The 26116-nt window shown below is 44.4% G+C and overlaps 1 protein-coding gene and 1 long non-coding RNA gene across 4 annotated transcripts in view; one reads left to right on the top strand and one right to left on the bottom strand.

Moving 5' to 3' along the window:
- Positions 1-4693: 4693 nt before the first annotated feature.
- LOC136621735 (uncharacterized) lies at positions 4694-25851 on the bottom strand. The gene is made up of 3 exons (XR_010791272.1): positions 25805-25851; positions 19092-19211; positions 4694-4787 (listed from the first exon to the last, which is right to left on the bottom strand). It is a non-coding gene; the product is annotated as an uncharacterized lncRNA (long non-coding RNA).
- Positions 10353-26116, top strand: part of LOC136621733 (ranaspumin-like) — a 195524-nt gene continuing 179760 nt past the window's right edge. For 2 of the 3 annotated variants that reach the window (XR_010791271.1, XM_066597420.1), the window contains exons 1-8: positions 10353-10475; positions 10591-10625; positions 10936-10995; positions 11823-11885; positions 14431-14478; positions 17075-17143; positions 19381-19428; positions 21027-21047. Coding sequence is in view for 2 of the 3 variants with exons in the window: in XM_066597420.1 (XP_066453517.1) it covers positions 10427-10475; positions 10591-10625; positions 10936-10995; positions 11823-11885; positions 14431-14478; positions 17075-17143; positions 19381-19428; positions 21027-21047 (393 nt within the window). In the remaining variant the exon portion in view is untranslated. Of the gene's footprint in view, positions 10476-10590; positions 10626-10935; positions 10996-11822; positions 11886-14430; positions 14479-17074; positions 17144-19380; positions 19429-21026; positions 21094-23257; positions 23406-26116 lie in introns of those variants that run through there. The other variant, XM_066597419.1, reaches the window with a different exon arrangement.

Genomic DNA, 26116 nt, shown 5'->3' with positions numbered 1-26116 from the left:
ACCTGTATACAGATTATGGGGCTGACCTCATGGAAACAGTTGTAATAACGGAGAAGCATTTTTTTTCATAGCGTTCCTTACAGGGGTCATCTTGCCTGCACTCCTCTGTGATTTTGGTTGGTGAAGTAAATCAGATTCCTCCTTTTATTTGATTGTAGACACTGAGCAATTTTTTGTTTTTCAAACATATAGTGACTGATGCCAAGATTAGTCGGACCGCTGGACAAGTTCCACCGTGAATATGGGCCCCAACCCCGCAGTGGTGCCAGAGGATTTACCAAAAGACCCTACTGATATAACTGCCTGTTGAAATACCTCTGAAGAGAGGCAAACAGGCCCTCATAAGTCTTCCACTTATTTGTATTAGTTTTCTGTGTTTGGACGCATTTGGGCGCTGTGCTCCAGAACCTTCCCTATAGCAATGCCAGCGCTACATGCCATATGAAACTAGCCATGGGTATCATACTTCATTCAAATGAGCCCCTGGCCAGTTTCAGAGGCAGGGGACCTATTATGACCCACCCTTAGACCTCTCTCATATTCACTCCTCCTTCCCAGAACTTACACCCCAGACTGGTCCTAGAAGACAAAGGTCTGAGCCATTAGAGCCACATGGAAATAATATCCAATGTCAAAAAACAAAAATAACAAAGCTTTTGGGAGTCAATAATTTACGTAGTTGGTACCTCACAGTGCAAAGAACAGCTTAATACAGCAAAAAATAACAGTGGAAGCACGTCTTATGGACTGATGAGCTATAATTTGACATCTTTGGTACATCACACAGGGCTTTTCTATGCCATTAAGTAGTGGAAACAATGGTTCCTGAGTATGTGACACCAACTGTCAAATGTGGAGGAGGAAGTGTGATGGTGTGGGGCTGTTTTGCTGGATCCAGAGCTGGCAACTTGCTCAGTGTGACTAGAATGCTGGACAAAAAGGGCGACCACAGCATTTTGCTGTGCAATGCAATACCCCTCTGGTATTCTATAGAAGTCTTTGGGGAGTTAACAAATGTGCATCCAATCCCTGCATAATTATGCATTACGCAATTTCATGGAAAAACAAACACACCTGGAACTAATTACGCTGCACAGATTTTTCGATCATGGCACTGGTGTGTCCCATACACGTGTGAAAAGTGCCTGTCAGTGCAAAAACAACAGTAAAGTGTGCTAAAACGTGTGCAAAAAAGGCTGCGTCCCTTCACTCCCAGAGACATGGTCACCAGGCGATGTGTCTTAAATTACCAGCTCACACATGCCTGCCCCTCTGATGAATGTGCCTTTGGCATTCTCACCAGCAAGTGAAGAGATTTCCGGTAAGAATAGTGCGGATCACGCAGGCCCTAATTACTGTACATACCTTGTTCGGTTTCAGCTGAGAACTAAAAACATGTGTGCGGTAATTAGGGCCTGCAAGCCCCTTTTGTGAGAAGTGGTGGAGGGTGAGAGAGATGGCATGTATGTTGGCTCACCTTTATTCCCCACCGTGGGAGCTGTCCATGGTCCTGCTTAAGAGGTTGAGTGCAGAGGAGCTCTGTCTGCGCTGCTCTCAGAAGCTGGAGCGAGCAGCAAGATGGCAGGCGGCATGGAGTGAGGCTTGTGTCTAGAAGTGCCTCTGCCTGGAGAGACTGAGGATGGAGCCGGCAGAAGGACTCCCTGCTGTACCTCCTGAGGTGTCGGTGAAGCGGAGCTGGGGTGAGAGGGTCTGTCAGCTGTTTCCCGGCTGCCGTGTTCTGGGGGTCATGAGGAGGAGTCAGCAGAGTGGAGCTGCACATGTCGGGTGGTAAGTCCTGCACTCCACTGCAGGAAACTATAAAGAACAAAATATTTTCAGTGTCCTGGTCTTTATGTGCTTTTTAAAAATATTTGATCCTCTTAAAAGAGCCTTTTTATGGGGGGAAATGTGTATTTTTTAACTGAGTTTTTTCTTTATATTAAACTTTATTTAACTCTACTTTTTAGACCCTCAAGGGGATTTGAACATGCAATTCTTCAATTTCAAGAATAGTACACTGCATTACCTATATAGTACATTCTACTAAGGCAATGACAGCAGCCTATTAGACTCTGCCAGACATCCAGTGTGCCTTAGACCTTCTCTGGGGGGCTCTCAGCTGCCCTGTTGTTCTGACCTGTCGGTGGTCTGTTGTGGACCCATGAGGGGATGAGAATTCTAATTAGCAATGTTCCTATATTATCGGATTACTGGGGGTGAGCCAGACCCTGGGATTGCAGTCCTGTGGAAACTCTTTCTTACTGTTAAGGATCTTAGGGTCACGGGTCAAATGCCATCACTTTACAAGAGGGGAAGACCCCTTTCATTTTTTTGGACTGCAAGATTTCCAAATTAGAGTTCATAACAATTTCTATAGTGTTGTACTGTCACTTTAAGAAGATGATTTGTAATTAGAGATGAGCGAACGTACTCGTTTCGAGTAATTACTCGATCGAGCGCCGCAATTTTCGAGTACTTCCGTACTCGGGTGAAAAGATTCGGGGGGCGCCGGGGGGCGGGGGGTAGCAGCGGGGAACAGGGGGAGCCCTCTCTCTCTCCCTCTCCCCCCCCACTCCCCGCTGCAATCCCCCACTCACCCACGGCACCCCCCGAATCTTTTTGCCCGAGTACGGAAGTACTCAAAAATCGCGGGACTCGGGCGAAAAAGGGGCGTGGCCGAGTAGGTTCGCTCATCTCTATTAGTAATGTTATAATGACATACGGCTGAGCTGTCTGTACTTGTATGGATGCTTGGTGAAGGATGCTAATGGAAGTGTGTTAACCCTGCAATACTACACCCTTGGGGAAAGACTTTTTAAAAATGTACCTATTTTTACTTCATTTTCTCTTGAAGTAGCTGTACAATAATTGCCAAGTATATCAGCTCAGACACAAGAGCTCAATTGATAATACTCACCTGTCCGGACACTGCAAGTTCCCGTCCGTCACGGCCAAATCTTCTTTCCTTTTGCCCAGCGGATGTGCTTGGCACGCCTGCAGTGTGCCGCGCGCATGAGCCATGCACTCCTTTTTTTTTTTTTTTAATCCCTGCTGCCCCGGGGTACAGCAGAAATTAAGTTGTGGGTGTGCCATGGATATGGACGGCTTTCATAGGATTCAGTGGAAGCCTGCGGGAGCCGTTCGTGCAGGAAAGCCGCAGAAAATGGAGCATGCAGCGTGTTATTTCCCGCACGTGCGCTCCGCGCGGCAGCAAAAAAATGACATCCGCAGGTATTTACCTACCTGCGGGTGTCCAATGCATACCTATGAGCGTGGATTACGCATGCGGGACACCCGCGCGGATTTCGTAAATATAATTAGCCAGTGGACATGAGGCCTTACAGTTTTGCAATTCCATTTGCCTGCTATGCTGGTTTTGGCCACTAGATGTCACAGTAATTGCAGAGTCTGTCTTGGGGACTATTTCCAGACCGGACTAGAAATGTTTTGGCCGGGTGTTCCTGGAAGACGCTGCCGTAGGTGTATACAGCTGTAGAGTTTGTGGTTGCTGTATTTTGAGAACACGCATAATGATGCTGGTGATGATTATGCAGCCGGGCGCTGCTTCTGCAGTGATTCTGGGTCATTAGACACCAAGTTATGTTTGTTTATTGCATTTTCTGCAATTCTTTGCACTGATATGATATATCGTACACCAGGACTTCTGCACTTTACTATCACACTCTTGTGTATACTGATTGCTACATATGATGTATTACATCTTTATGCTGCTGTAAGGTCCTCATTTATAATATGGCGGCCCTGGTTTGCTGTTTGTGCTTCTAATTGTTTTTAATCATGTTTTTCCTGGTTGGAGAATAATTATATTTTTATGGGTGCGCACTCGAAATAATGATTAATTCGCATATGTTTAGTTAAAATAGATTTGTGATGTCAGGGCGTAGGGTTTGGAATGCACACACACCACATGGGATACTGGTGCGTTTTAGCATACATGATGACGTTTTCATCCCTCTGAACCCGGAAGCGATGACGCTCGTGTAGGTGTAATGCGACCAGACATGTGAGTGGATCCTATCTGTAATGTGAGGGAATAAGTAACAGGTTGCCTTCACACAGACTCTAGTAGAAGTATTAAATACTCAGTAAATATATTTGTATACAGCACTACCTACCTACCTACCTATCTTATACACAGTACTGTGCAAAAGTTTTAGGCAGGTGTAGAAAAAAAATCTGCTAAGTAAGTCCACTCTCACACATACTACCAGCAAAACATTGCAATTTTTATTGCAGCGCTTTGCCGCAATTTTACTTAAGTGTTCGTCCACAGGAACCACATCCGGCAGCGTGTTTTATGCACCCAATCGTTGTGATGGGTGATGAGGTGTGCTAAACACGGAAAAATAGAGAAGGCAGCATTTAAAAATCACTGTGCTGGAAAATCGGGCGCATGTTGGCTGGGCCCCATTGAAATCAGTGGGAGCATTATAACACGATTACCACTGTGTTTTGAATGCCGCAGTAAAGAACGGATGTGTGAGAGTAGCCCAAGAATGCTTTCAGAAATAGAAGTGTCAATAGTTTATTTTTGGCAATTAAGATACGGAGTGAACAAATGTGAAATGCAAATCCAATCAATATTTGGTGTGATCGTCCTTTACCTTCAAAATAGCTTTAGCTCTGGGTATACTTACACACAGTTTTTGAAGGAACTCAGCATGGAGGTTGTTCCAAACATCCAGACCAGGTCCGGATCAAGACCCAAATAGACATCCGTGAGCTTGATAAAGACCTTTCTATGTCAAAACGTCGCCAGTTTTTCACTATGGAGAAATAAAGCTATTGATTTTTAAATTCATCTGATGCTGCCTTGACCTCATATTATTCTTCATGTAATCCCAGACAGACTCAATGATGTTGAGATCAGGGCTGTGTGGGGGCCGTAGAATCACTTCCAGGACTCCTTGTTCTTCTTTACACTGAAGATAGTTATTAATGACATTAGCTGTATGCTTAGGGTCGTTCTGTTGCAGAACAAACTTGGAGCCAATCAGAAGCCTCTCTGATGGTGTTACATGATGGCTAAGTATCTGCCTGTATTTCTCAGCATTGAGGGCACCATTAATCCTGACTAAAGCCCCAACAACATTTGCTGAAATGCAGCCCTGAAACAGCAAGGAAACTCCACCATGCATCACTGCTGCCTGCAGACGCTCATTGTCCCGCTCTCCACCATGCTTCACTGCTGGCTGCAGACACTCATTATTGTACCGCTCTCCACCATTCTTCACTGCTGCCTGCAGACACTCATTGTCCTGCTCTCCACCATGCTTCACTGCTGGCTGCAGACACTCATTATTGTACCGCTCTCCACAATTCTTCACTGCTGGCTGCAGACGTTCATTATTGTACCGCTCTCCACCATGCTTCACTGCTGGCTGCAGACACTCACTACTGTACCGCTCTCCAACCCTTCAGTGAACAAACTGCCTTCTGTTACAGCCAAACATTTCACATTTTGACTCATCAGTCCATGACACCTGCTACCATTTTTATATGGTATATGGTCATGCAATTCCTTAAAGGGCTTCTGACACAAATAATGTTTTTATGCTTTAACACTTTCCAATCCACTGTCTGACGTCTGAAGACATTCTTATTGAAGGCTGTAGGGCTTTGATTACAGAAGACGTCCGGCAGGGTATTCTTACTGTATATTACTGGCCACTGTGTTGTCGGGGGGCCTCTCCAGCATGTCCCATACCGCAGCACTGGCTCTAGCCAGCAGATGACGCCATTGTATAATGGCAAAAAGAGACAGCCCCCTAGGAAACCCTGAATCCAAAATTGGATTGCAAAGGGTTAACAGCCCTTGTTCCCTGGTCTGCCTAATGGACACTGGGAACCCACGATTTTTGGCTGTTAAAGCATAAAAACATAATACTTACCTTGTGTTCTGTTGTTGTTGTCATCAGGGGATCATCTCCTGGCAGGCAGTCTTCTTTCGACAAGCCAAGGACAGGCCGCCACCCTCCGGGATCGCGTGCATACGTAGCGGAGAGGTGCCCTCTGACTGGAGTCAGGACTGGTCGTCTCTCCACTGCGCACGCGCAGAATCTCGGAGTTCAGCCAGGACGGACGAACCGCCCAGAGCAAGCACTGCTTGTGACATGTTTGCTGTGGGCGGCCCGTCCGTTCACCTCGGAAGTGGCGGATGAAACAGAGCAGGAAGCGGTCATTTTGACCGCTCCTGCTCTGCTTCTAGAAGCCACGGAAGAAGGTGCGGGATGGAGGGGACATGCCTGTCGATCGGTCCTGGCCAGGCAAGGTGAGTAATTTTTTATTTTTTTTCATGTCAGAACCCCTTTAAGGGCAGCATCACACATGAGTATAGCATGTTGGCGAGCGCGACATCAGACTGATTCATGGCCCAATATCGCACTAGCGTATATGAAGGTAACCTTAAGGCTACTGAAAATCATCAAGCTAAAACCCCAAATTAAAGGGACATCACCGCCAACATTTATTCATTAATTCTAACCAGATAGAGAAATATTTTCCATTTTTTAAATCTGTTTTAATTTTCTGGCAGTAGAATATTTTTTGCTGTTGCCTGTACATGACTATGGGGGCGGCCATCTCTCCTGAGCTGCATGTAACAGCATTAGAGCATTAGCCTAAACCTAAGGAGGATCCTGTGTTCTCTACATATAGGTGTCGCCTCTCAGTGTAATCCTGTCTGTGACGTTAGTGAGACAACTGCTTAAAAGGATGGCTTAAGACGAGCGCATGCGCAAATACACAATATATTTGCCCAGTGAATGAGGTTGATTCGCGCATATATCAGTGCATTGTACTGTACTTTTTTGCGCACGCAAGTCCTATTCATATGCGCGTGCCACCCCCCACTCTGATTTAAAAGACAATTTAGCTTAATAAGGTCCAGATGTGTTGTCTATTCATGCAATTGCGCAACGTACTGTGCATTTGTGCACATATTTCCGCACCTCACATAGACTTCTATGGGCACCTTTGCTTCACAATTGCGCATAAAATAGGAAATGTGAACAAACCCATGACATCAATGGCTTTATTCTCTGCAAATACGTCCGTCTGAAGCCGCCCTAGAGATCAGCAAGTGACAGACTACTATTAGGCTTCGTGGTCAGAGTGAAAAATGCAGGATTGTAGGATTTTTAAAAAAAATATAGATAAATGAAAATGTAAACAAAAGTCACCAAAACCTCTTCAAACTTATGTTTAACACAAAAACCTGAATCGTATGATTGGTTATTTTCTGATGACACAAATAAGAACAAATTAGAAATACCAATATGAATGGAAAAGCATCTCTGCAATGAAACAAGCATATAGGTTGAATACAGCGCCATCTCCTGGTTAATGTATTTGTATGTGGCTTTTCAGAATAAGCTGTGGTGTGTACATGGCGAATCCCATACTCCAATATGAGGCGGCTTACATCATGTTCTGTTTTACCCGACAAAAGTCCAAATGATATATTTGACAAGAATCTATATTTGCGATTAACCAGAAGATGACATCTTATACCCTTCATGGAATACTGCCTACTGAACTCTGATATACTTCAGCTGGTATTTCCCTTCATTCATCCTGCAAACATCTGGCGAGTCTCTCAAAGAAGATGAATGCTGTTCATATTCCCAGGCCTGACATTCCATTTCATCCCAAAGATGTTCAAAGATGTAAAGCATCTCGAGACCATAAGAGAACCTTCGCTGTACTGAACTGGTGGCATAGCACACTCAGACATAATGCGTCCCGCGGGTATCAGCCACAGCCAGGTACTTCCATCTGATATGAAGGTGAAGTAGTGTGATTTGCCACTCCATAGAACGTTCTTGCATTGCTCAACCGTTCAGTGACAATGCTCCTTACTTTACTGTTGACTGTCTCATGCATTGAGGTTTGTGATAGACGGCTTGTGTGCAGCAGCATAACCTGTATATGCAATAGCATGCACTTCCTGTTACATACTATGGCTGACACCTCCAATGGTCTGCATCCAACATAGCATGGTTTAGAACATGTGAAATACTAATAAGATGTGATCCATCTTACTGATAGCGGTGTCCAAATACTTTTGGTAGAATAGTGCATACTAACAACTCTTGGCAATCCACAACACGGCCACTGGGAGACCACAAATAGGATAGAAATCTCATGGCGAAATATCACAACATTAGGGCTCCTGCCCACTTGAGTTTTCTTTTAACATGAATGTCAATGGGACTTTCTAATGTTAAAAATGCACAAACTAGCGCTGTATTCTTCACATTAGAACATCCCATTGATAGTTGTGTAAAAAAAACGCAAGTGGGCAGGCACGCTTATAGTGTTTTTCTTGAATACATGGTCATTTCCAAACAAACATTGTGTTGAGTTAAGGGCCAGGAAGGACACATCGGTACATCCCTCAGGAAGTGACTGGATTACAAAATGTGTTGGATTGATACTACAATAAAATACTTCACCAGTGCTATGATTAAAGGCTTATTCACAGGAGCATATGTTGGCCACCGTTTTCATGGCCAGCCAATATAGGCTACCATCTGAGCTGTCTTCCCCCTTCCCTCCCCCTCGCCGCCTCTCTACCTCTCTCCTCCCCTCCAGCTGTTTGCAATGGGATTGGGAGGAGCAATGGTGAAGCAAAGCCCTGCCTCTCCCATTGCTCGCTGTGGACAAGGGGTGGGAGCTGCGCTCCGCCCCCGTCCACCCCTCCCATTGCAAACAGCCGGAGGGGAGGAGAGAGGTAGAAAGCCAGTGAGGGGAAGGAAAGGGGGGAGACAGCTCAGATGGTAGCATATAACTGCCGGCCATGAAACCGGTGGCCTATATACTCTCCTGTGAATAAGCTCTAAGGCTGGTTCCATATGGGCAATTAGGATTTTTCCCATGGGAAAATCATGGCGCACAATTTTTTGAGATTTCTTCTCACAAAATCATGAGCGTTAATTGGACATGCGATGTCCATCGCCCACGGAACTCGGAAAGCAAATCCATGTGCTGTCCAATGCAAGTTGTGCTGAGAATATTGGGTGTAGCATGTACATATATGTGTGAATTAGCCCTTAGTTGGTCGCACGGTGCAATTAAGGCACAAATTATATTGTTACATACAAGTGTGCGCTTTACTGACTTCTGGCTCTTTATCACACTATACTGGATGTGGCTCATCCCTGCGATGTGTATTATATAAGCTGCACTATCTGACATGGAGGCTCTCACCATCATTGTGATTTCCTTGCTACTTGTTTCCTTAATATACACTATAAGGTCGCTCTCAGACGAGTGTATTTTAGCTCTGTATCTGCTCATGTTTTGCGGGCCGTAACACGGAGCGAATGTAAACCTACGTATGTATCCATATGGACATATTTTCCAGTTTTTGTCGTCACACGTAGTATGGTCTATTTTTCCCAAGTTTGCCTCTGCTTTGCTGGTATTTTCTGTTGGGTAAATGCGTATCAGTATTTACCCAGTAAAAGCTAAAAACAACGGTAGTAAATACTGATGACATACTGATGACATAAGGTTATAATATCATCTGTACTGCATCCATATTACCAATCTGTATTATGGACGTGCTACAATATACTTGTCTAGAATTGGCCTTAGCACTACAAAAAAGTCTCAATATTAAAAGGGTTTTCCAGGAAAATACTATTGATGACCTATCCTCAGAAGTCACCAATATGGGTTTGGCTGGAATCCACCACTCAGGACCTCGGCCAATCAGCTGATCAGGCGCCCGCTGTCAGAGTCACAATACACAGGGGTTGGAGCAGAAGCTGCTGCTTTGACTCTGATGTAGTGACCTATAACTGCAGACACAGCTCTCAATAAAATCATTTGTAGCAACGCCTGCAGTTACAAGTGCTGGCCACTACACAGGGATTGGAGCAGCAACTTCCACTTCCACCCCTGTGCATTGTGGCACTGACAGCAGGCATCCTAGGTGACGTACCCCAGCCGGTCAACTATTCATAATCTATCCTGAGGATAAGTCATTGGTAGTATTTTCCAGGAAAAGACCTTAAATTCTGACTCTCTTCTACCCACGATTTTTTTCTGTTGCCGTTTTTCCTCATTTATCACTAAAAATGATGGTCTTAGCCCAATTCTTAAATGCATAATAGGTTTTTCCTTAGGGAAAAGAATAGCAGAAAAGCTTAAGGGTAAAAGCCTTCTTACGTTTTACTGATGTTAACATTTCATGCAGGATGTGAAATATTGGCACAGGCTCAATGTTTTCTTAACTGCACTCAATAACCTGATTGGAAGAGTTCTCTCATCAAAGCTGCCGACATCCAGGACTCTTTCCAATGTCTACGTCTTGTGTGTTTAGTGACGTCACCCTTTAGAGCTATAAAAGAAGGATGTTAATGTCTGCTATTCATTCCTTCATCTCACAATCTGCACAATGAAGATCATCATATTCTTTATGCTGGCTGGTGTGAGCCTGGCTCAAGGTATGCAAATATAATATGTTAGATTATAACATACTGTTGAAATATAATTGACATAGATGTATACTGAGCTGACTTGTTGATTTTCTTCTTTGCTATGTGTGGAAAAACATCATAGACGACGTTATTGGTTGCTTGAAGAAGGCAGCTGAGGTAAGATTCTTAGAGTGAAAAGTCTTCATTCCATATTGAGATCTAAACACGTATCTACAGTAATACATAATAATGTGTTTTACTTAAGGAGAATTTATTTCTGTCCAGTATGACTATGTGCTGCTTACTGTGTAACTAGTGATGATTATTATGTTCTCTAGGTGGCCACAATGCTTTAGTCACATATTATCAAAATGACTCCTCTGATTTGTATATCACACAGAAATATGTTTATTGGATCTGATCATATATTTAGGAACATTATTATGTCTACACTGACTGCTAATTGTAATTGTCTTTCCTTCATTAGCAAAGTCCAGAGTTTCTTATGAACCTGAGGAAATTTGTGTGCGACTATAAGCGAGGAAAGGTAAGTCCATCAGATTGTATCAACTACTAAAATGTAATGATATTTTGTGCTGTCAAAACATAAAAAAAAACAAATGGCTAAAATCTCTGTTCTCATTGGCGTTCAGAGCCTTTGTGGGGTTCTCATCATCCTCTCTGGTATTTTTGATGATGAGAATAGTGCAATCTGCAGCTATTCTTGTGGTGAAGAACCCCAGATTCCCCACAGAACCCCCAAATATTAGTAAATGGCTCCAGCATAGTTGTGGTGGCCGTTATACACAGGAGCCTCGATGCTAATGTGAGCAGAGCCTAATAAAAGCCACATAAACAACTGGTTCCTATATTGTACTTTTGTTCCAATATACACTTAGGACTACTTTCACATCGCAGTATTTTGGTCAGAATGTTGCTTCAGTATTTGTAAGCCAAACCCATCGGTGGGTCCAAATCATGTAGGAGGTACAAGTGCTTCTGTGTTACTTTTTTTTCTCTGTAGGGCCCATTCTTGGCTCACAAATACTGAAGCACAAAACTGCCATAATACTGCTGTGTGAAGGAGGCCGAAGACAGGATGCCCCCTCCGCTTCTAACCAGCAGACAAATCACAGAGGAACATACAGATCTTATGCATTTTATACAAGAGATTTTCTGCTCACACAACTCTGACAAGAATTGGTTTTCTATGAGAATGCCTGAAAAATGTCACACCTGCAGCATCCTGTGTGCTGAAAAAACACCACACATCAAAAAATGCACAAAAAATGAGTAAAAAAGACACAAAAAAATCCTGTGTTTGTAATGTATTTCGTGATTTTCTACTGACCCACAACTAATGTTATTCCATAGATTACAGATCCGCAGAACGAAGAAAATTATGACGCAGCATCAAAAAACTTAATAGAGGCAATGGTAAGAAATATAAGTCTCTGCTTTTCTGCTTTCAAGTATAAATGTATGGCGCTCTTACACGAAGACTATACATTGTCCTTAAAGAGTTTAGGAACATATGTATCAAAAGGTATGAACCCCCCCCCACCCCCCCACCATATGTGTGTGTTATATGTGACGTTATTCCTGCAGTCATACATACAATGACATTGGATTACCTTGCCGTCTTATGACACTGACCGTGGGGAGGGCTGCTGTACTTTCCCCTGCAGTGAAACTGAGTACAAAAACAAAATTTGGATCCGTTTGTACATGTAATATATATGTAATATACAGAGTGATACGATCAGCGCTGAACTGCCTTCTCTCACAGATGAATAGCCCAATAAGGGCTTATTCAGACAGACGTATATCCGTCGGGTGTTCACGCCCGGCCAATATAGGCTGTCCCTCTCTGCAAGGGGAGGAGGCGGGCCGGGAGCTGATGCACTGAGCTCCTGCCCCATCTCCGCTCCTTGCCACTGTTTGCTATGGGAGAGGGTGTGAAAACCCGACCGATATACGCCTGTCTGAATAAGCCCTAAGTCTGTAACTGTTCCTAATAAAGACACATTTACATGGGATTGGTTGAAGAAACATCTGAACCTGAGAATTAGTTCCATTCAGATTATTCAGATGACCGTATTTGCGCAGGTATTTCTGCACGTTAAAAAGTGGCACATAAACCGCGACTAGGTGATGCATTGGATATCAATGGCTTCATTCAGACAAGCGTGTTTTTTTTCCAGCCAAAATATTAATGCAAGAAGAAATAGGACCTGCTCTAGCTTTCTCGTCCGTCTCTTTTTATATGGCGCGTGAGAAGATAAGTCTTAACCTATCTTTCACCGTGTTACGCAGAAAACTCCCATAGACTTCTACCGCAGCTATAAGAAGGGAGGGGGAGGGAATTACCCTGTGTACAACGCTGGGAAAAGAACATAGCTCGCCCTAATTAGGCGTTAATTGTCATTCCGAGCATCTTTTTTCCAATTGCTGCTTGCATCGCTTCAGCGTGTTTTTACATACATGCAGCAGCAGCCCTGTGTAAACGGCTTTAAATATGCCAATTAAGATCGTCAGTCAATCGTGGCAAAAAACTCATTCATGCGAATATACAGTTCATATGGGCCAATGCATAAACGCACAATTGCATCCCAGGGTTGGGGGGAGTGGGCAGATGGGTGGGGACTCTCCCCTGACTAGCTGTTTGGAGACAATGGTCCATTTTGACTGTGGCATCAAAACAGTTAACTGCCACAATCCAGCGGTGGCTGTCAGCTGATAACTGATGTGTATGGGGCAGACTCTGCTCCCAAATCTGCTTCATCCACCCTTCATGACCGTGATGTATATTTACCTTGTATATTTATATGATGCCGTATCATGTAGTTTAACTAAATGCGCCAAAGTTCAAGCAGAATTTGCACCAAAAAACTGGGGTATATGCCTTGTGCTGGATTTTTTTTGTGTTTTGGCCACTTTTTGTGTCTTACTGTACAGTTCTACAAGGTATATACAAAAGGGGTGTGGCTTAGAGAAACTGCCAAAATTTTGTTAACCAATAAATTGTGGGTACTGCTGCATCTTGTCTCCATCAGAATTATGGGTGGAGTCATAGGTTTGTCCTGGTGGAGTTATAGGGAACGCCCACAGCTGCTGATTGGCTACCTTCACTGTGGCCGTGCCGGTCTACCATCTCTAATCCTGGCCCCGCTGTCATTCTTCACCCGTCGGCCTGCCATCTCTGCATCAGAGCCCAATGTCACTTTCCACACTGTTTCACCGTGATCTCACCTCCCCGGCACTTTTCCTTCAACCCTCCCGAGTCTGGTGCTGTCAGTCACCCCACCCCACCCCACCCCCCGCCTCCCTCTCATCTCCGCTGTAATCAGTGGTCCTGTACTCCTCTGCCGCTGAAGCCAGCACCCCTGTCACATGGGTGGATGGATGGAAGCTCTGCTGCTGAAGCCGGGACCAAAATAACCTGCATGGAGGTAAGCGGTGATCTCGTCCCTGCTGTCACTCTCCCTCCGGACTCCCATCTGCATGGCAATCTCTCTTCCCATCCCCCTGCTGCTGTCTTTGCTGAAGCCAGACCCACTCTCTGTCTCCCCATCCCCCACCGGGTGTCAGGTGCTGTCTTCACCCGGCATCAAGGTAGGCAGTCCTTGCCCCTGAAGCTGTCCTGGCTCTGTGTGTCCCCGTCCACCGCTGGGTGTTGGGTGCTGTCTTCAGACACCGTGAAGGCAGCCAATCGGCAGCTGTGTGCATTCCGTATACCTTCACCCATACTTGCGGTGGAAACAAGATGCACCAGTACCGAAATTGTGTACAAAAGAGAGAAGTGTCTAACATGTCCAGGAAGATGCAACAAAAGGGCCTTTAGTCACCCATCCCTCCAGCTAGCTGCAGCAGCTTGTTCCTCCCGGCTCACATTATGATATATTATACAGACTATATTAATAACTAATATGTTTAGATTCTGCGTCCGCTAATAAAGGTCTCTCTTCTATTCCCTTAACAGAGTAAAACTGGCTGCGCTGCTGGCGAAATATTTGGCACAAAATCATATGTAAGTGACTGCAGATAACTGTATAAGCTTGGGGACCTTTCACATGGGATGGAATTACACCGCAGGACGCAGCCGAATCCGCAGGAATAACCTCAGTGGGGTCTTTGGTGCGCAAATGTGCACAAAAATAGAGCATGCTGTTTTTCCATGCGTGTGGAAACGCGAGTAATGAGAATGAACCCAATTAAATCAATGGGCTCTATTCTCTGTATATTGCATGCTCAGACTTTGCACGTGCAAACAAGTTTGTGTGAGTCCGCCCTTCACTATGTGAAAGCTGTTACTATCTACATCAGTGATAACATCAATATATCCAGCAGTTGCAGTTCATCAGCAGGTGAAAATTTCTTCCTCAGCTGCTCTCCTCTGAGTTTCTCCACAGCTCTGGTTTGGGAGCCCGGTGGTCTCCTGATTATACACTTCAGCTTCATCACTTGTGCAATATACTGCAATTCTTCTCTATTGCAGTGTATTGTACTTTTCCATGTTAGCCTTTTAATATGGCAAGGCTAGTGATGGCCTAATAGGCTTAAAGGGTTATTTCAGTCTTTTTAAACTGATGACCTATCATCTGGATAGGTCATCAGTAGTTGATTGACAGGGGTCCGCTGCTCAGGACCCCCATCCATCAGCTGATCTTCTGGCCTGCACTCTGCAGTGAGCCAAACGTCATCATCAATGGTCAGAGGAAACAGTAGTAGCGATGGCTTCACTCCCATTGAAATCAATAAGAGCACCACGCTGTCCTTACTCTTCCTGCTCAGGGTAGGACATCCTAACCATAAGAAGAGCAGGAAGCAGAGTGCTGCTCCCATTGATTGTAATGGGGCCTTGCAGACATGCGCTTGTAAGTGCGGCTTTCTAGCACTGCAATTTTGGACTGCTGTCTGTTCTATTTTACAGCGATTAATGTACCTCATTACCCATCACAATGATGGGGTGCATTAACCCCTTCATGACATGGCCTATTTTTGGCGGCAACAATTTTTGGCGGATTTTCTTCTCTGTTTATCAAAAGCCATAACTTTTTTATTTTTCCGTCGACGCGGCCATGTAAGGGCTTGTTTTTTGCGTGGCAAGCTGTAGTTTTTATCGATGCCACTTTTGGGTACATTTGACTATATTGTAAAACTTTTTTTTTTTTTTTTACGATAGCAGGGAGAGAAAACGCATCAATTCTGCCAGAGATTTTTTTTTTTTTTACAGCGTTAATCATGCAGCATAAATGATACAGTCCATTTTTTCTGCGGACCGGTACGGTTACAACGATACCAAAATTCTTACCTTTTTTTAGGTTTTTCCACTTTTCTGCAATAAAAACCCTTTTTTTTGGAAATCTTTTTTTTTTTTCTCTAAATCGCTGCATTCAAAGTCCTGTAACTTTTTATTTTTTGATGTACGGAGCTCTGTGAGGGCTTATTTTTTGCGAGACGAGCTGTAGTTTTTACTGGTACCATTTCAGGGTACATACATCTTTTTTGATCACTTTTATTGCATTTTTAGTGAGGCAAAATGCTAAAAATTAGCATTTTGCCTCAGTTTTTTAGCGTTTTTTTTCGTGCACAGTCAAAAGCATGTGCATCTTATTGTACGTGTCGTTACGGACGTGAAAATACCAAATAAGTGGCGTTTTATTTATTTTTTACCTTTTTTTATGCTAATCTGAGAAAAAGCATAAAAAATGTTTTTTTTTACCTTTTTTACCTTTTTTTTCATTCATTTTATTAATCTTTTTTTTTTTTTTACCACATTTGTGTCCCTCTGAGGGACTTTAACCACTGCCCTGATGATCGCTGTCATAAGGCATGGTAGAGCTACTGCTCTGCCATGCCTTATCGCTTATACAGCGATCCCAGGCACTGGTAACACAGGACGCCAGTGTCTAGCATCCTGTTACCATGGCGACAGGCCGGGCTCTCGTGATAACATCGCGAGAGCTGGCCGGAGACACAGAGGGAGTGCGCTCCCTCTGTGAAATCTTTCTCTGCCGCAATCTACTTAGATCGCGGCAGGGAGGGGGTTAACAGCGGGGGGGGGGGGGGGGCTCCCGCTGCGGGATAGCGCTGGATCATATGTGATCCTGCGCTATCCCCAGGACGTAAGTTTACACCGTGTTGCGGGAAGTACCCTGCTGCCAGGACGTTAATTTACCAGAAATGTTTTATATTCAGTCTGTATTTGTAATTAAAGGGAACCTGTCAGGTCCTATAGCCCCATAAACTAAGGTAATGGTCTCACAGGACAGGGGTCCGGGGTCCAGGGATGGGACTCACATACTCACCTGCCCCCCTGCTTCCTCTGTGTTGGCCCATAAAGCCAATACTCGCTCCACTGAGTGTACCCTCCTCTTAATTGCCTGTGCATGCACCCACTGACCTCTAGTTATGGGCAGTATGCCGGCACACATGCACTAAAGTGCAGGAACCACTTCATGGCCCGGGCGCTGGCGTTACGGGCGGTCAGTGAGGTAACAGAGAATCTAAACCCACAGAAAGGATTCCACACTCTATATTATTAATCTGAAACTCTGCATTTCATCTTGTATGCAGTCATGAAGGCCTTTATGTTTACTCTTTTTCTTTGTATCCTATTACAGGAAGAGGCTTTTAGAAAAGCTGGAACTGACGGAAAAGAGTTAATTAGAGACTTTTTGGCAAGAAATATGGTAAGTTAAGAATATATATGTATGTATATTCATTTAACCCCTTTATGACACGGACCTCTTTTTTTTTTCCATTTTCGTTTTTTCCTCCGCCTTTTAAAAAAATCGTAACTCCTTTATTTATCCAGCGACGTCGCTGTATGAGGGCTTGTTTTTTGCGGGACAAGTTGTAGTTTTCAATGGTGCTATTTAAAGTATCATATAATGTACTGAAAAACTTTAAAAAAATTCTAAGTGGAGTAAAATAAAAAAAAAAACAACATTCCGCCATCTTTCAGTGTGTCTTGTTTCTACGGCGCACAAACTGCAGCAAAAACGGCATGATAACTTTACTCTATGGGTCAGTATGATGGCTACGATACCAAGCTTGTAGAGTTTTTTTTTAGTTTTTTTTACTATACTACTATTTTTTTTTTCAAAGACCTTTAATTTTTTTCAATTATTTTCTGCCGTCATTTTGTGCACGCAATGACGTTTTAATTTTTCCGTCGATGTAGTTGAGCGATGGCTCATTTTTTGCGGGATGTCCTGATTTTCTGTTAGTACTGATTTGGAATACATATGACTTTTTGATCGCTTTTTATTGCGTTTTTTCTGGGAGACAGGGTGACTGAAAAAGTTCATTTCTGGCGTTCTTTATTTTTTTTTTTTGGACCACGTTCACCGTGCGGGGTAAATAATGGCTACTTTGATAGAGCGGACATTAGTAGTCTCTCAAGGTAGCCCTGGGGCCTTTCAGAAAGCCCCCGGCTGCCATGACAACTGCACGGCTCCCCTGATCTCACCGCGGGGGGCCATGCAGGACCCCCGAACGATTTATATGCCGCTGTCAGAACTGACAGCGGCATATTGCCCGCAGGTGTCAGCTGTAATAGACAGCTGACGCCCGTGCTGTATGAAGAGAGGTCGCCTCTCATACCCCGACACTCCAGGATGTAAATGTACGTCCTGGAGCGGGAAGAGGTTAATTCTATGGGGAACCTTTAGAGCTCATTCCCACGGGCGCATTTACGGTAATTTCGGTTTGTGAATACACAGAGTATTCACAGAAGAAACTGTTGCGTGTTGCTTTTTTATGCACTCATGAGTATTGTGTGTTCTCACATGCACAAAAATATGCAACAAGCTCCATTTATTTCCAGCGTAAATATGCTAGGAGTACGCATTTACCATTTATATTCTCTGAGTGTATCCGCGGCCCGGTGACTTTAGCGGCCAAAATAGGATATGCTGCGTTTTTTTCACGCTCGTAAATATGTCCTTGAAAAACGCAGGTCTGAATGTCCAAATGTAAATCAGTAGGGACTAAGTGCTTCGTATTACGCAGGTAAAAGATATGCCCAAAATACAGAGGAAATTTACATCTGTGTTAATACTTTAGTATAACCTTCAGTAAAGGCCCATTTAGACACAACGATTATCGCACAAAAATCACTCAAAGCCGTCTTTTGATCGATAATCGTTGTGTGTAACTGCACTGACATCGTACAGTTTTCGTTAAGCCGTCGCTCATCATTGTCTTTCAGCATGCTAATGAGCCTTATCAGGGATCCACAGCAGGATACAGCTGATACTATTGTTTCAGCTGTATCTCGCTCCCTGATGACAGGCTGGGTATGAAGAACGCAGCTGTCCAGCTCTGTTCTCCATACCCCGCACGGAGTGCTCAGCTGTATAACAGATTTTCCACTCACAGGGGAGAATCGCAGCATGTTCTATTCATCCCGGAAAATTGAACGGACGGCTTCCATTGAAGTCAATATAAGCCGTCCGTCCCTCGATACTCTGCACTGTGAATACAGTGCATGAAATTGAACCCATTTTTCAGAACTGTTAATAAACGCCCGTATGCATGCAGCCTGAGGAGCGGGCCGCTGAGTTTGAACCCCCTCTTCACTAGGATTGTTATGATCTGTTTTAAACAAGATGCAATAAAGACTTTTGTTCTTACCCCAACTGGGAGCAGTGAGAGGTCATCTTGGTTTCCTAACAAGCACTCATGGCAGCGAAGCGCGTCACCGGCTCTCATTGTCCAACTTCCCTGAAGGTCTTCATACATCTAAGTATAGTTCTTAATAATACCAAAAAAAAATGATCAGCGTCACCAGATATCATTATTTATGTAAATGTTCCCCATTGGTCATTATATGGAATGTACATTATATATTCATGCTTGTTACTGAGAGAAACTGCAATCCTAACGTTCAAAAATAACCATCTTGGGTTTTGTGTTCCTGCAGGATGAAATAGAGGTATCTGGACTTGTGACGGACGCAGCATGTACCGCGGTAAGGACACAACTACATGGTGAAGCTTTGTTCTTCTCTGATATTATAGATGTTCTTTGACTTTGTAGACAGAAGAGGTTAAGGTTTTATCTCCTTTGTAAAGGCAGTAATATAGAGTTCACTAGACTGGATTTCCTCTCCTGCTAGAAGCAACAGCATCAGATCACTGAATGGTTACAATGATGCAAAAAAACAAAAAATAAAAATAGTTTTGCAATAAGCACAACCCATCAGGGACTTGTGGCCATATAAAAGTGCAGGAAATGTGTTGTTTTTTATTTCTTATCTAATTACAGTTTTTTAGTAATAATTACAGGTTTTCCAGGTTCCTTATCTTGGTTAAAACTGCTCTCCATACGGATGAATAATAAACTATCCTATACTCCTTCATCCCAGATCTCTGGGAGCCTTCAATAAGCCAAGTCTGCCATGGCAACCCATCTTCAGCGATCATGGTGTTGTTGGGGGCGATGGAGTGATAGAAGGCACCCCTTATGACTTAGATGCTGCAAGCCATATTGACCGCGGCATAGAAGTGGTTGGCAGTCACAATCAGAGCCAGCTATTGTGGGCCGGTGTAAGCTGTTGAGCACAGCCCACTCCATTACGCTCGAGCCAGATCCACAATGTACATTTACATTATGTCGGTCATGAAGGATTTACAGTCACTGATTCATTGGAGGGATTGAGAATCTACAAGTAATTCACAGCAAGGAGGAAGGGTTGTGCCAAAACTGACACTTATCACCTCTCCACAGCCTCCATTCACAGTAAACAGGAGAAGTTCATACTTGAGTGACTGTTTGTTAACACAGCCCAACAGTCATTTGTCCAAGTCACTAAAAAACAAGTGACTTTGACAAGTGAGCGATTTCTTGCTCAGTGCCATGTTGGCGGCTGCGTGTACACAGGGCGATTATTACCCAAATTCACTATTTCCACAGATAATTTAGGTAAATATTGCCCCATGTAAAGTTACCTTTAGAATCCAGCATGGCCGATCTTTTCCTCCACCAGGAGGCAATCTGCTCCCAGACATCTCTAATGGCATCTCCATATTATTATATTACCTAAAGGGGCTGCCAAGATATAAAGTTTTCTCTAAACCACAGAGAGGGGAAAAGCTTTATGCTTGGTTGGGTCTGACCATTACAACCGCTGCTGATTGGGAGAAAGGGGGTCCTGAAGGTCCCTGCAACTATAGGTCGGAGGTCGGGCACGCACATATAATATGTTGGATTTTATACACTTGCTTTTCTCTATTGGCCAAATCTATCCATAAAACTGATCTGATTAATAGGCAAATATCAGAGCGCAGCTGTCAATGCATTCCCTAACATGTAAGCTAATGTTCAGCCAATGTAACTGGCGCCTGAATGGCTATTTGTCCGTAGAACAAATGTAACAAACTATCTGCCGACTCGGTTTTCCTGTCTTGAAATGTTCCTGTAGAGAATGTACCGCAGTATAAATGCCTCATGTGGTTCAGCTGTGGGACAAGTTACTAGTATTTACTCTTCATCATCTTTCAATCACTTTGAACAAATATTTAGTTCAGTCAGTTTTTCATGTCTATAATATGTCTTATTTTTATTCAGTTGGATGCGCCTGGGGGCGTGCTCGAGGGATAAGCCAAGAACGATTCCAAGCGATCACAGAAACAGGGTAAATGGTGATAAAATGTGATTTAACACTGAAGTAATCCTCAATGTGTCAGAAGAAAGTTCTTACTGTAACAATTGTAAGGCCTCGTGTTCACGGACGTTTCAGTAAAATGCTGCGGTTTTTCCTGCTGCGTTTTACCAGTGCTTGGAAATACCCGGTCTGCCGGCAGAGACCGCGTATGGCTGCGAGTGCTGTGTGCATGCTGGGTATCCCACACACAGTTGCACAGTTTGACTCTTTTTTTTTTTAATTGCCTGCTCTGTCTCATATCAGGGTTGTGTCTGAAAACGCCGCCCCTACGCAATCTACTGCATAGGGACAGCATTGTATACGCTGCCTATACAAATGTGTAGGGGTCACGCTGCGTGGTATGCAGAGAAATAGAGCATGCTGCCATCTATTTATCCTGCATATCAGCCTGCAGTGTCCACACACACATGTATAGCGATGAATGAAAGTCCATTCACTTTCATTGACTCCATTCACCGCATATCACGCAGCAGAAAGAGTCAGCGAAAGTACGCCAATTCACGCACAAAAAAGCATTGTTCATTCCACAAAAAGGTTGCTCTCAGTCTAGTACAAATACACATGCACTCCGTGCAGATGTTGTCATTGGTAGGGTTTGAGCCCAGGACCCCAGTGCTGCAAGATAACAGTGCTAACCACTGAGCCACCATGCTGACCACAAATCATTTAAAAAGGAGAAAAAGGTGCATCTACAGTGTTTGTCCGTCTGCTGGATTTTCAACATCTTCTGAAATAAATAGGGTTTAGTCAGTAAAAACCTTGCTGATTACACAGATGTTAAGGTGGGCATACATATTAGGTAAATGTTGGCTGAATCTGCTGATTTCACCAGGATCAACCAACTACTGATATGTATTGGAGGCATCGGTCTCTCCTATTGGTAGATGGCAAAAAGAAAGATTGGGTATGTTGAATGTCAGCATGCCCAATCCTTTATCCCCACATAAGGTAAAGCACCTGCAGGGGGTCTGGCAGCGACATTTCCCTTTCTCCCTATTGAACACACATACAGGTTCAGGGTTCAGTCAGACGAGCGAAGAGCTGCGCGTTTTTGCGCTTGGAAAGAAACTCAATACATGTGCAGGAAAAAATCCGCATGACCACGTCCATTGCCACCCATATGTTCTATCTTTGGTATGTGCAGATTTTCGCCTGCACATGTGGTGCGTTTTTTTCTGCGCTGAAAACTGCGTGTATAGGCCACCTGCAGACAGCTGGGTCGGATCCCGCTGCGAGAATTCTCGCACCGAGATGCAGACCCATGCCCCTGCAGAGGCCTGCGGCTCACCCGCTCCCGGCATCCTTTGTCTCTGCTATGCGCCGACTGCTGGCCAGCCAGCGCATGTGCAGAGCGGAGCCGGACCATCACTACAGACATTTCAAATAGAACATCCTGCAATTTGTTTTCCGCGTTTGTTTTTACGCGGACAAATCGCGGCTGTGTGCATAGGATTGCGTTTTGCAATACAATCCTACGCAGGCTGGCACAGGTGGACATTCAGCGGGAAATCGGGCTGCAAAATTTCTGCCCGTGTGCAGGGGGTCATATCCGCTTGTCTGACTGAGCCCTAAAGCCAAACCAAGTGTCCCTGTATACAGGCGAATTGGGAAGGGTGGCGGTCATACAAGCAGACACAAGTCTGATCTTTGGTTTGCCAGAAGGAGGAGAAGGGAAGATCACCTGAGACATATAGAAGAAGGCTTTACATACTTCTCACAGTTTTGAGTACATGATGGGATTGTATAGGATGAAAGTGGAGAAGGATCTAATTGAGGAATGGCTGGGATTTTTATTATACTTTGTATATTTAGTGTTTCTTGATGAACCTTGTTTTTTACTCGTAGGAGTAACATTGTAAAAGTAATACATTTGTTGTGTCCATAGAGGGTTACTCCAATCATCTGCATATAAGTATTACAAGTTCTGCCCCCCAAACACTTTATTTTGGGCTTGCGGTCAGTCAGACGCTCCGGGCAATGACCGTGTAAGGATTATGGGCTTGCATCAACATTGTTTGTTCTGCGGGCAAAAAATAAATAATAGAACTTGTCTGTCTTAATAGTTTATAATGAAGTCTGTGTATTATGGTAAATCTACGTCTGATTCACCATTTTCTTATCTGTTTTCTTCTAGGATTGGACACAAATAGTAGAGTAGAAAGCATGCAAGAAAAAAGAAAAAAAAAAACATATAATTAATTTGTGATTTTCCTGCTGATTAACAGACCTGTTTCTTATAACTCCTGTATCTCATCCAATCAATAAATCATTCCTGAATCTAAGTATCCGTGTTCTGTTTATAAGCCGGTACTGACAGTGTGAGACTGAGGGTCCTTGGTGGCACCAGAGGAATGACTGAGGGTCCATCCTCCTTTTATACATGTTCAGGGCCTCTAAAAGGCATTGTCCCTGGATGGATACTACCTATTAGGGCTCCCACCCACTTGCGTTTTTTTACTGCAAAATTCGCAGCGTTTTTTTTTTCTGCAGGGGTCTTTGGGCTATGGGAGTTGTAAAGCTAAAATCGCGATTGCGCAAAATCGCGATTTCGCGGTAAATCGCGATTTTAGCTTTACAAGTCCCATAGACCCCCTGTAGAAAAAAAAACGTGCGAATTTCACAGTGAAAAAAAACGCTAGTGGGTGGGAGCCCTTAGTATGTATTCTAAAGCGCTATTAACCCCTTAAGGACCAGGGTGTTTCAGAACACTCTTAGGGATTTTACCCATGTAGTGGTTTTAAGGCCCTAGTCTTTTCTTCAGCTGCCAAAATTATTTTTGCTGTGGATATTTTTTTTTAAATGTAGAGCTATTTTTAAATATTTTTTACACAGATTTTTCATTCCTTTTTTTGTTTTATTATGGTTTAAAAAGCAAAATTGTTTTTTTTAAATTGGGGCCAAATGCCCACAGATGGATTTGCTGCAGACACCCACTGTGAATTCCGCAGCAATAGCCATCTATAGATATGCTATGTAAAACGATTCTCCCCTGACGACGAGCGGAAATCAACAGCGATTTTCCGCTTGTGGGAAAGGATCGCAGGATGTTCCATTCAGTGCGGAAAATCATAGACTGTTTCCATTGCAGTCAATGGAAGCCGTCCATCCCATGAGCTCAGTGGAAGTACCGTGAGAATCCGCATCACAGCCCAGCGCCGGGGCATCATACACCGCAAGCCGTCAAGTCAGAAAACCGCACAGAAATGGAGCAAGCTGCGTTTTTTTTGGCAGTGAGCGGAAATCACAGTTGATTTCCGCTCGCGTGCAGGAAACGGCAGTTCTCCATAAGAGGCTATGAACAGTATTTGCTGCGGAACCCAGGGGCAGCCGCTGGTCCTGGATTCTACAAATCAAATCCGCCCGTGTGCAGGAGCCCTTACAGCAGCCTCCTGGCCATTCACACAATGGACAGGAGGGGACTCATTGACTTGTATGGCAGTGGCATAGGAAGGGAGATGCTATCACTGAAGATGGAGGGGGGGGGGGGCAGCTCAGCAGTGGTGCTCAGCTGGCGCCCACTAGTGCCCCGGTCAATTGACCAAGGACAACAAAGCTCTGCGCTGTAGATGGGGCGCACGTCCCGTCTAGGGCGGTGTGGGGCTGCTGTAGGCAGAGAAAGGGGAAGAAAGTGCAGAGAAGGAGGCACTGAGAGCGGGGGAAAAGGAACGCCGAGAGCGGCCGACACCGCAGAGGGGGGCAGCCAGCCATTTATGGTGTATGTATGCTCCATGACACATGCTCTCTCAAAAGACCGGAGCTGCCACTGAGCTGGCAACACGCTGCTGGCATCCTGCTCAGGAGACACATCCTCCCCGCTGCCTGTCATAGGCTTCTATCGCCCGGACGTCAAGAAGACTGTGGGAGGTGAAGGATTGCTACCAGGACCTGCTGCCTGTGGGCTCGGGAGTCTATGGCACCGCGTGGTGAGTGCTGTTACCTGCACACCTGCGGTGGAGTTGTGTTGGCTGCTAGTGGGGTGTCACTGGGTGCTGGAACACTGGTGTCACTGGTGGCTGGAACACTGGGGTCCCTGCATGCAGACCTGTCCCTGCTGGGACATAATGCACCTTGTAGATCTCCATTAACTCCTATATAGAGAACATTACTGTAAGTGAACTGACTGCCACAATCAATAGTCTCTCCAGATTCATTTGCCACCAAAGTGTCTGAAGAGTGACCGGCCGCGATGGCCCTGGGCATAAGCCCTACAGGTGTCACCTCTCAGTGTAATCCTGCCCGTGATGTCAGTGAGATGACGGCTGCAGAGCTCCCCCTACAGATCAGGCAGTGACAGACTAGTATTGGGCTCTGGGGTCAGTGGGAGAAATGCAGGGTTAAAGGATTAAAAAAGGAGAGATTGCGACCAAAAGTTCTTAATGCGTTTAACAAAAACGGTGTTTATATAACAGGTCATTTCCTGCTGACACATCCCCTCTAAGGTGGTGGAGACTCTAATGTGTTGGGGCAGCGAGTTCCGGAGTGTGGGGGACGCACGGGAGAATTCTTGGATATACTCGTGTGAGGAGAAGATGAGAGAAGGGCAGAAATGGAGGTCCTGTAAAAACCAGAGATTATGTATGGGGAGGGAATGGCATATTAGGGCAGAGATGCTACCAAACATACAGTATATGGCAATATAGCACTGATCAGGCAAAATACACAACTGTATACAGGGACTCACCGGGGTCTCGTCTCTGATTATAGACTCTCTATTTTCTCATCTTCATTCAATTCAGACTGCTATCAATGCTTTTTTCAGCCACATGCCAGGGGTGCTGTTGGAGAGGGATTCCTATGGGCTGTAAACCATCCCTAAGGTACTTAGGAAAAAAAACTAGAAAAAAGCTGTAAAGCTCTCTTTCACCACTAGGAGGAGCTCACTGTGGATGTATATAGTAAGTACAATAGAAGTTGTACATTTCCTTTGCAGTGAGCTCCCTCTAGTGGCAGCTGCAGGAACACAACATAATACGTTACACTACAGAAGGGAAAC

Source organism: Eleutherodactylus coqui, chromosome 3 (assembly GCF_035609145.1).
Source record: "Eleutherodactylus coqui strain aEleCoq1 chromosome 3, aEleCoq1.hap1, whole genome shotgun sequence".
NCBI classification, from domain to species: Eukaryota; Metazoa; Chordata; class Amphibia; order Anura; family Eleutherodactylidae; genus Eleutherodactylus; species Eleutherodactylus coqui.
This window is presented reverse-complemented; position numbering and strand designations above follow the sequence as displayed.